The 12,181-nt window shown below is 35.2% G+C and overlaps 1 protein-coding gene across 1 annotated transcript in view; it reads right to left on the reverse strand.

Annotated features, from left to right (window-relative positions):
- LOC102601334 (probable aspartyl aminopeptidase) overlaps nt 1-11,669 on the reverse strand; it is a 22,844-nt gene extending 11,175 nt beyond the window's left edge. The window contains exons 1-4 of the mRNA XM_006361396.2: nt 11,430-11,669; nt 10,157-10,244; nt 1,854-1,989; nt 1,292-1,564 (exon numbers count right to left, since the gene is read on the reverse strand). Coding sequence (XP_006361458.1) covers nt 1,292-1,564; nt 1,854-1,989; nt 10,157-10,244; nt 11,430-11,618 — 686 coding nt within the window. The 5' untranslated portion in view covers nt 11,619-11,669. The remainder of the gene's footprint in view (nt 1-1,291; nt 1,565-1,853; nt 1,990-10,156; nt 10,245-11,429) is intronic.
- Nucleotides 11,670-12,181: the final 512 nt, after the last annotated feature.

Raw genomic sequence — 12,181 nt, forward strand, 5'->3', positions numbered from 1 at the left:
GGTGACCCAACTTTTGCTAACATAATCGTTGGCTAGACGGGCGACATATATGGATAATAGCCGCCTGCCGGCAGCGGAAGCTCTTTGATTGTTTACCAAGATAGTAGAGGCTCTGATACCATGTGAGAAATATAGGAAAAGAATATTATTGAATTGTTGTTGTCTACATTATTACAGAGAGACCCTATTTATAGACACTACAATAGACACCTTTTCCAACTAGGACACTGCAATACAATCCTTTTCTAAGTAGGACACTATATACTATTACTATTACTATTACTATTCCTATTCTAAGTAGGATTGTATATACCTATTACTATTCTAACAGTTCTCATTATGCTACGGGTGATAAGAACACTTGGACGTCTATTAAGCATGAATTAAAATTTGTGCCAGTTATAGTAGCTGGTGTGTTTTTGAGAGAACGGATCTTTACCAGCTGCTTTGCACAAAATAATTGCATAATAAACCTAACAGCCGTATCCGTAAAACCAACAACAATAATAACAGGCTAAAAACATATTAACTTTTGTCGGATGACATGTTAGTTAGAACATGTCTCATGGGAAGGAGGAAAATATGTCTGAGTGTTGAGAGAAATACTTGAGATCTTAAGGGCATGGAGACGTACTTCAGTCTCACATGCAACTATTAGCACTCCTAAATTCTGAAGCTTGCAGTAGATATTGAAAGACTGACCTTGAAAGTATTTGTGAGAAGTTTTATCAATAAAAGAGAAGCAGAGATCACATGTTGCGGATCCCACAACTTAAGTAGGTCTTACTTTTCATTTAGACTATTCAGTATTATCCACAAGATTTCAGATATAAGTACTTAAAAGACTTGCTATATGTCTTGGACCAATTAGCCTTATTTAATGTGAAATTTAGATCAAGTACAAATGTAGGTCACTTTTGGGAGAAAGCTATTCAAATTTGCATGAATATTCCCATCCGTATTCTAACACATATTGGCACATTACTGGACCAATTTGAACATACTGCACTTATTATTTCTCCAGTTTAAAATTCCTCTACCAGGCGTCATAGGTAAAGAAGGATGAAGCTCACTCTCAACTTCAGCATGCAGGAGTTACCCGCTCCAGTTTCTTATTGTGTTTGTTCTCTGCGGTTGATGTATGGTCTCAAAGCAATACCTTAGATGGTAGATGATATCAAGAAATAAAGGTTCTGTTTACCTATTCAAGAATGTAACAGCCCTCTCGCCACAAACACAGAGCAGGAAAAACAATGAGAAAAAGAAGAAACTTCAGCGGAAGGCAACAGACCTATTAAGATGAATAGCCAATGTAGGCACTCGCAAAAGAGGCCTCGTTATTTTCACAAGCCTATGCAGAAAGGAACCATCATCAGCTCTTAGAATAACCCTCCCAGCTACACTCAAATCCCGATCAAACCAAGTGTGCCATAACCCACCACCATATGTTTGCACATTGACCATAAGATAGCCAGATTTGGTTGATGCAGACTTTGGCTTTAGTTTTAAACATGGGCTATCTGTGTGAGCAGCAATCACGTGAAATCCATTACCAATAGAATACCTGCAAAGCTAATTCATGTATCAGATTAAACAACATAAGAATGTAACTCCTAAAGGAGGAGGGAATGCAATCGCTGAAAGACTTCAATATTAGTTCCTAGTGCAGACATCAAAATGGATGAGACTGATAATGTATAGAGAGAATGCCCCCTTGATCTATAGCTGGTTTCTACTTGCAGAACATTCCATTTTTTCAATTTGGTTTCTACAGGCTCATATATGTAAGGAGCATTGCATGACTAATTAGCAACTGTAATGTAACCTTTAGGAGGTATGTAGTGTTTGCTCACTTCTTTCCAATGGCAAATGCAACCAAAGAGGACATGTTCCGTGTAAAGAAATAACGCCCACCAGGCTGCAGATCCCATTTCTCATTTTCTTTCAGCAGATGAAATCCAGCAGCAATTAATTGTCTTTTTGCTTCAGCTTTTACAAAGAAGAAAGAACACACGTTCAAATAGTGAGCAGATGAAAACAGAAGTTTGAATTGACTGCAATAAGCGACAATTCAAGAACTCTATTTAAGAGATCTGTACACTCTCCATACATGCCTGAACACAGAAATGCTCTCACACCAAGACAAAGTTCAAACATTTGGACTGCCTAAGAGTCACGCACATAAAACCAAATTTCATGCAACTCAGATTAACATATACTCTTGCCTGAAGAGTAATCACCCCAGTCGGCAAAAACTAATATTTGAGAAGCATCTCATGAAATGAGGAAAGCTCACCCATTCATTAGAAAAAAATCATGCAAAATAAAATGGTGAATACTACGTTTATCTTAAGTGGCCAATCAACTTATGCAACAAACCATATGCTCTATATATGATATTATCATAAAAGTGACATCATAGTGGCTATAAAAGCACAACTGAACCTTTTTTCCATAACGGTGAGAAAATAAGATACTACATTTCTTAACATGTACAGTAGATACACCACTCAAGTCAACAATCGTCATCAACAAACCAGGGCTGTCTCCTACATTTCTTACTCCTTTTTCCATAATCATCTCAGCTCTGCTGTCTATCCTATTATAACAAGTATCTAATCAAAATAAGTCCAAAGAAAAAATTCGAAATATTTTGAAATTTCACAAACTTAAAAAAACTGTGAGGTGAATTGCGAACCCAGGTCCTTAGAAAAGGCAGAGGTGCATCAAGGATGCATGGTTAAATTTAATACATTTGAGTGACCATGTTCCCGGGTGACCGATACGGGTGTGAATCTAGAGAATGGATCCTTCATGATCTAAATTTTAAGATTTGGGGATACGGATACGGGTGCGGTGATTCGGTTAAAAATAATTCAATATCTAAAATTAAAGTTATAGGTCTAAATTATGAGACATGGAAAACTTACAAGGTATTTCGAGGAAAAAATATTGATCAAGAGGAGATTCCAGAAGGAGATAAAAGGAAAAGGATTGACATGGAAATTTCTATATACAAGTTATTCCATATTATTCAATTTCACCTAAACTTTTGTTTTGATTACAAAAATCATAGATGCATGTCCTGAATCTCTCCGTTGATTTTGTCAAAATACCCAAAATTGATTGACCAAAGCCGGTACAGATCCCACGCCCATGTCGTGTCGACAATGGTGTGGCACTGAAAGTGAAGGTTCCGAGCAACTTATATGGTCACAAAAATAATGAAACATATGGATACATGCACAACATATTCTCTATACATGTTCAACATGCGTAGTGGAGACATAAAGGTTATGCACTTCAACAGCTTGATGAATCACATAAAATTGAATAGCAATATTGTGAAGCAAATAATAACCAGATAACAAAAGGGAAGTACTAACCAAGATTAAACAACCGATAGTTCATAAAGCAACAAATTTCATAGATAACCTTGTAAACCAATAAATGTTATACAAGAATCAACTAGAAGATAATACTTATAACAAAATTCTGTGAAGGCAAGGTCTCATAGATAGATCATAGACAATGCACCAACATAGAAACCAAAATGATGTGGAAAAGTAAAAGATGCAACAGATCTGAAAGGGGTATGCCATAACGGGCACAGTCATAGGTTGAGATCAAATCAGGAAGAGCGACTACAGCTACTCCAAACGTTTGGAGAAGAAAGGTTCAAGACATGTTAAATATATTGGAACATGTTGGGTCATTTGGTTCACGTGCTAGTTAAAGGAATTATAGTGTAGAGATATTTTATGCGGAAACAATAATGAAGGAATTGTTATACCGTGAATAATATTGTAAGGACTAAGGACTGTTATGTAGTGGCTAATAACATTACAGAAAATATTATGTAGGGATGACCCACGTTAAGGGGATTTTTGTCTTTAAAAACTTCTATCTCAGTAATACATGTATTTTTGTTCCACTTTTTATGTCGCATAAAATAATACATGGATTCTCGCAACTTAATGCGAGTATTATTTATTACGGCCAACCAAAGGTTCGCTGCATTAATTGTGCGGAGATTAAATTTTCTTATACTAATAAGTAATAAGTAAATGTTGCATTAATTATGCTGGGAATAATTATGTTAGGATTATGTTGTCGGACTCTCCAAAATTGTTGTCGCACCAATGTTGGACCCTTCGAATATGCACTACTTTTGGAGGATCTGACACATACCCATCAACATTTTTTAAGAGTCCGAACAACATATATTTACCTAATCCAAGCAAACAAAACCCCTAAATTGCCTAATTTAGTTAGAGGACAATATTAGGAAATTCTTTAAGTCACTAGTCCTCGCAGCATTTTCCAATAAGATAAACTGAGACCACAAACTCTAGAGACTTGATGCTACAAAAACACCCTGTTAGATATTAACTCAGTTGCTTGATCATGTCACCTAATCCATGCTATGAAGTGTTTTTGTCGTTAAGTCACCTAATAAAATGAAGACCATAAAAAAATCTAGGAGACTGCTCCCTTGTCCTTATCCTCAGGAACGTGAAAGGAGAGGAAAAAAGAAGCCTCACATGGACAACAACCAATGCTTAAAAAGCGGAAAGGTCACACATAAAAACTTTGTATACATTATATGCATGTATTTATCATGATGTTTTGTTCTTCTCCCACATTTCTATCGCTCTTCGAGAAATTATATAATAGCAACCTCTAATTAGAATATCAAACATTTGATCCCCATAACTAGATCTATATCAGGGGACCATAACAACTTGGTATGAGAGATGGGAGTTATAGGAGATCTAAACCAACAACAATTAGCACAATTGTTGGCTTTGTACCAAGAAGAACATGCAACCAGTTTAGCAAGGCAGGAAGACTTAAATGCTCGCTTGGATGCAGTAATGAAGGATTTAGCAAATTTAAAGGCAAATGTTGAAGCCATTGAAAATGGCAATCAAAATCAAGGTTGGAAAGGTAAAGCACTGGTTGCAGGTTCACAAACAGAAACGGGTGGGAATTCCATGATTCCTAAACATATAAAGTTGGATTTTCCACGTTTTTGTGGCCACGAAGATCCCTTGGGATGGCTGAACAGGTGTGAGCATTACTTTCAATACCAACATACACAAGAAGAAGAAAAAATTGGACTTGCTTCTTTTCATTTGGAAGGAATTGCACAACAAGAGACGAGAGTTATGGGAGATCTAAACCAACAACAATTAGCACAATTGTTGGCTTTGTACCAAGAAGAACATGCAACCAGTTTAGCAAGGCAGGAAGACTTAAATGCTCGCTTGGATGCAGTAATGAAGGATTTAGCAAATTTAAAGGCAAATGTTGAAGCCATTGAAAATGGCAATCAAAATCAAGGTTGGAAAGGTAAAGCACTGGTTGCAGGTTCACAAACAGAAACGGGTGGGAATTCCATGATTCCTAAACATATAAAGTTGGATTTTCCACGTTTTTGTGGCCACGAAGATCCCTTGGGATGGCTGAACAGGTGTGAGCATTACTTTCAATACCAACATACACAAGAAGAAGAAAAAATTGGACTTGCTTCTTTTCATTTGGAAGGAATTGCACAACAAGAGACGAGAGTTATGGGAGATCTAAACCAACAACAATTAGCACAATTGTTGGCTTTGTTCCAAGAAGAACGTGCAACCAATTTAGCAAGGCAGGAAGACTTAAATGCTCGCTTGGATGCAGTAATGAAGGATTTAGCAAGTTTAAAGGCATACGTTGAAGCAATTGAAAATGGCAATCAGAATCGAGGTTGGAAAGGTAAAGTAGTGGTTGCAGGTTCAGGATCAGAAACGGGTGGGAATTCCATGATTCCTAACCATACAAAGTTGGATTTTCCACGATTTTATGGCCACGAAGACCCCTTGGGATGGATGAACATGTGTGAGCATTACTTTCGATTCCAACATACACAAGAAGAGGAAAAAATTAGACTTGCTTCTTTTCATTTGGGAGGAATTGCACAACTCTGGTTTCTTCAACTAGAGAAAGATATGCCTCAATGTACTTGGGATGAGTTCAAACGTCAATGCAACCTTCATTTTGGACCATCAATTAGAAGTCAAAAGTTGGGAGAATTGGCTAAGTTATGCCAAATTGGATCTGTAGCACATTACCAAGAAAAGTTTGAGCAACTGATTTCACAGGCCGGTACTCTTACACAAGCGCAAAAAATTGAACTTTACATTAGTGGTCTTGCTGATTATATAGCAATTGAGGTAGAGTTGCATAATCCTCCAGATTTGGCTACTGCGATGAATATTTCCCGACTTTATGAACGCAAGGAACAACCCCTTCATTCACAATTATTAGATGCATGTAAATCAAAGACAACAAATTTCTCACCTCAACAACACGCCAAATTTGCGAAGAAATTAACCAGATCTGAGATGGATGAAAGATGGCTTAAGGGACTTTGTTTCAATTGTGATGAACTATTCACTGGGGACCATCAGTGCAAGAAATTATTTTGGATTGATTTCATTGACGATGAAGAAGAGTTACTCTCCACACTTCCACACTTGGCGCTTGAGGACAAACGCGATTGGAAGTTGGAAGGAGGGGAGTGATGTTAGCACTCTCTAATCAGAAAGTTGATTAAAATCAGCAACTATTAATTATGTTTTCCTGTTTTCTCTGTAATAGTTGCAGCAGTTGTTTCCTTTGTTGTAGTTATTAGTAGTAAGGAGGTTATTCCTCCACTTTCTCCTTTCAGTAGTAGTAAGAAGTTATTTCCTTGTTATTAGGTGGGTGGTAAATCCACCAATGTTGTATTTAAGTTATTTGAATTCAATGGGAAGATAAGCAGAAAATTATTAAATCTTTGAGTACTTCAAACTCAAGAAATTGCAGGTTATCTCTTAACGAACCAAGACCATAGATCGTAGGAAGAAAACATTTGATTTCATATTGCAGTGCCCCATAACTAGATCCATATCAGGGGACCATAACATTATATTTGCTATAAAGACTAAGATTTTTCTCCTTTCTATAAACACACATTACGAAACAACATAAGCGTGCAACAGTAGTTATTGCATCTATTTTTTCACAATAAGCTAGTTCGATTAGGGAAAAGACAAATAAAAGGACTTTGAATATTACATCAAAGTGCAACATACAAGTATGTCTAACGCAGTCATGGAACCTTATAAAAACTAACTAAACAACTAAACTTTCTGTTAAATGACCTTACTGTCCTGAGATCATTTAACAAAATACTTTTTAACTCTCAATTAAACATCTTTGTCGACAAACCTTCTCTTTCTTCATGCCTTTTTTTACCCTACATTTTCCTCAACTCACCCAGATCAAGTTGTAAGTGTGGAGTCCCCTTACCCACCCTTAAACAAAAGACCCCTCTTTTGCCAACAGACAAAACTCTCTCTTCAAATTCATTTATTTATCCTTCAGAAATTATTATTTTTAGGAAGGTAACATATATTATAAACAAGGAAATACACCAAAGGTATATCCCAGTAATAGTTACAAGTAGAACACAGTAAAGCAAGTGATCTCATAAGTAGTCTAAAATGCGAGAAATATCCTTTGCTTCTTGAGGATACTCATGTTTACACCAAAAGTAGAAAAGCACCAAACAATTCATCTTCAATTTCTGCGGAGAACACCGTTCAGCAATTGGTTATCCATATATTGATATGGCAGCACATGTTTTTTCTTAGATCCCATTTGGAAGCCATAACCTTTCATAAAGTGATTCTCTCTAGTAAAGTCATCAACATTGGGATCATAACAATCATTTGAGTGTGAGAACCCTTTCCTCACAGTTATCATGATTCAATTGGCTGAACTGCCAATTCTGTCATGGGATATATTTTGATCAAAAGAAGTAATTGTGCTTCCATTTAACATGATTGTGCATTGCCTCACCATGAAGCATCCCTTCTTGGAGGTGGTTGAGATCGAACTGGTGTCAGAATTTCCATAACCAAAGTTGCTAAAAACTAGCTTTATACATCACTAGAGACAACTACCTCTTACTTTGACCTATGTTACTAACTTTCTCTATAATTACCAAGTTTTGTGATTGACTAAGTCACACTATGTACAATGCATCCAAAAGTGTTGTCTTCTTTAGCTTTCCAAGAAAGGAGCATATTGCTGTTCCAACAGACTAGAGAAAATGTAAAAATATTTGATTTGGGCTGCCAATGATTAGTTTCTTGAGGCAATGGAGGCATTTCATTTTTTGGTGGGGGCATGGGGCTGTCACATGTACTCTTTAACTTTATGATCTGCAACCTATTGAGTCGGTTATTTTGCAATAAAGACTATGATTTGTCTCTTTTATGTATAGCACACTTAAAAAAACATCATCAGCATAGTGCAATAGCAGTTAGCATCTATTTTTTCATAATAAATACACTAGCTCGAGTACAGGGGCGGACCCATTATCCACCGAGTTTAGAAGGCTATGATTGGTCCAAAGGACGGGTCACGGACGGATTTCTCGGTTATCAAAAAAAAAGTACACTAGCTTGATTAGGGAAAAGACAAATGAAAGGACTTTGATTATTATATCAAAGTGCAACATACAGGTATGTCTAAAACAATCATGGAACCTTATAAAAACTAACTAAACAACTACACTTTCTGTTAAGTGTACCGTCTTGAGTTCATTTAACAAAAAACTTTTAAACTCTTCGATTAAACATTTTTGTTGACAACCCTTTTCTTTCTTCACGCCATTTACCTTTCATTTTCCTCGACTCACCCAGACCAAGTTGTAAGTGTGGAGTCCCCTTACCCACCTTTAGACAAAAGACCCCTCTTTTGCCAACAGACTAAACTCTCGCTTCAAATCATTTCTTTATCCTTCCGCAATTTTTATGTTTTTTGAGGAAGGTAACATATATTATAAAAAAGAAAATACACCAAAGGTATATTCCAGTAATAATTACAAATAGAAAACAGAAAAGCAAGACCAGTCACCTACGATCTCATAAGTAGTCTAAAATGATAGGAATATCCTCTGCTTCTTGAGGGAACTCATGTTTACACCAAAAGAGAAAAGCACCAAACAATTCATTTTGGGGAGAACATCCTTCAGCAATTGGTTATCCATATATTGATTTGGCAGAACATGTTTTTTCTTAAATCCTACTTGGAAGCCATATCCTTCCATAGAGTGATTCTCTCTAGTAAAGTCATCAACATTGGGATCATAACTATCAGCTGATTGTGAGAATCGTTTCCTCGCAGTTCAATTGCGATTCAACTGGCTGAACTTCCAATTTTGTCATGGGATGCATTTTGATCAAAAGAAGTGATTGTGCTTTGATTTAACATGATTGTGCATTGCCTCACCACGAAGCATCCCATCTTGGAGGTGGTTGAGATTGAACTGGTGTCAGAATTTGCATAACCAAAGTTGCTAATACTAGCTTTATAAATCATTTGAGACAACTACCACTTACTTTGACCTATGTTAATAGCTTTCTCTATAGTTATCAAGTTTTGTGATTGACAAAGTCACAATATATACAATTCATCCAAAAGTGCTGTCTTCTTTAGATAGCCAAGAAAAAAGGTGCATATTGCCCATGATCACTATTCTAAAATCAGTCATAAGTTGACCTACTCATCCACTTTTACATATTGGCATAAAGATCTATAATTGTCACACAATTTGAAAAAAGTCTGTTTTTAGTATAAAAAAAACTTAATTGTGCTTATCTCACTTCATCTTTGTCCCGAACTCTCAACACCACATGGAAACATTTCCATATTAAGGCAACATTCTCAAACTTCGTGCTTTGTTTCGAGCTCTACTCTTGTGTGATCTGCATGAATTTTGGTTTTATAGAATGAGCCTCAGGAGACAAAAATGCCCAAAAAGGAAAGCACAATCAAACCTCAAGTCCAAACTAATATAGTGTTCTCCTTACCACTTTCCCCAAGTAAGAAACATTTATGATACTCTCTACTTAGTTACAATATGAGGCAGTATCCACTTTTCTCATTCACAGGTTCTGTTATTTGGTCCAAGCGAAAAAATGCTAGCAAACTTAAGACGCATTAGAAAGTGAAAAACCATCTCAATAATTACACATTAAAAACTGCAATCAGAGGCTATAGAACATAGCACCTTAGTATAATCACAAGACCAGAAGAAGTTGCACCTTCATAAATATACCTGTAGCATGAAACTGAGTCCATGATTCATTCAGATAGTCCAACAGGTCACCAACAATTGACGTACTCGATTCAGAACTTTCAGGACACTGCATTCCAATTAAGAAATCGTCAACAGAACTGCTACTATTGATGACTATATATTAGCAAATACTCTCTCTGTCCCAATTTGTTTGCCACCTTACTGTTTAAAGTATCGGACCATTCTCTTTTTTTAACAGTCCTATCAACTACATGATATATTAAATTATTTCAGCTATAAAAAATGTGCTTTGCAGCACTTCTTATCTGACAAGCATGTACTGTTATTTCCAAAAGTAAATCATAAACCAAATTTAGATAAATTGACTCTAACACGCCGAAATTAAATGATTTAACTCAGAATACTAACTCTCGTACTATGAATCATGCCATTTTTTATCTCTAACAAAAAGGTACTAAAGACTTGATATTCAAGTTCACACCAAAAATTTTTTAGGTGATTCAACTCTCACACACCGAAATTAAATTATTTACTCTGAATTACTAACTCTCTTACTATGAATCATGCCATTTTTTGTAAAAAAGAAAGTATTAAAAACTTGAATTTCGATTTCACACCAAAAAAAATTGGGTGAATTGACTTACACACCGAAATTAAATGACTTACTAACTCTGAATTACTATTTTTCTTACCATGAATCATGACATTTTTTATTTACTAACAAACAGGTACGAAAAACTTGACGTTCGAGTTCACACCATTTTTTTAGGTGAATTGACTCTCACACACCGAAATTAAAAGAAAACTATGAATTACTAACTCTCTTAATATGAATCATGCCATTTTTAAAAATAAACTAAGTTAAAGACTTGATTTTCGAGCTCACACCAAAACTTTTTTTTAGGTGAATTGACTCTCACACACCAAAAATAAATGATTTAACTCTGAATTACTTACTCTCTTAGTATGAATCATGCTACTTTACTAGATATAAGAATATATTAGAAACTTGATATTCAAGCTCACACTGAAAAAAATTAGGTGAATTGACTCTCACATGCCGAAATTAAATGATTTAACTCTGAATTTCTTAAACTCTCTTACTATGAAGTATAATCATGCCATTATTTATTAATTTAATAAACGAAGGTATTGCAAACTTCATATTCGAGTTCAGACCAATTTTTTTTAGGTGAATTGGCATTTTGTATCCTGGTAGTCCGAATTACATCATTCTTTTTCAGGTGAAGAAAGTAGTAAGTAAATTTATACAGAGGAAGAGAAGATTGACCTCGGGAATTGAGCCGGAGCTGGAACAGAGTGGTAATGTGACGGAGAAATTACGGAAATGAATCCGGCAAGGCTTGATGCTGCTGAAGCTGGAGAAAGACGGTGAGGATTGAAGAAATTTTGAGAAAAATACTGAAGGCTTGGAGATTGGATATGGTTGGAGGAATTGGAATCGAGCTATGGCCGCCATTGTTGCGCTACTAGATTGAAGCTTCGAATTTGAAGGATGGGGCAAAATCTATACTATATTTTATTTATTTCTTCAAACGATAATTATTATTTATTAGTACTAAAAATATAATTAGAGAACTTGATAAAATATTTTTAAATTTCTTTTTTTTTACTTACATCTTGTTTGGATGGTTGTTATAAATGGTATTGTATTAGTTAGATTTAATATAATGTTTGTTTTGATTGATAATTAAATTTATTTCGTTTTATTATATATATTTACTAATAAAATTACGCGGGAATTTAATATCACTGAATTTACAAAATAATACTTAAAACTTATGAGTCATTAAAACTAATATATTATATTATCTTACATACAGGATTACGTATAACAAACATTAATAATGTAAAGGAAGATGATAATTATAATATCTTATCATATATCCTTCAATCAATCATCTTTAATTTGATTTTATAATTTATCTTTTTGCCCAGGAAGTGTTATTACTTGACATTTTTGGGGATTCAAATGAACATCAATCATATCGGAGATATTAAATTTTCTAATAAATAAATAAT

The sequence above is a fragment of the Solanum tuberosum genome, unplaced genomic scaffold, assembly GCF_000226075.1.
Source record: "Solanum tuberosum cultivar DM 1-3 516 R44 unplaced genomic scaffold, SolTub_3.0 scf00354, whole genome shotgun sequence".
Lineage (NCBI taxonomy): Eukaryota > Viridiplantae > Streptophyta > Magnoliopsida > Solanales > Solanaceae > Solanum > Solanum tuberosum.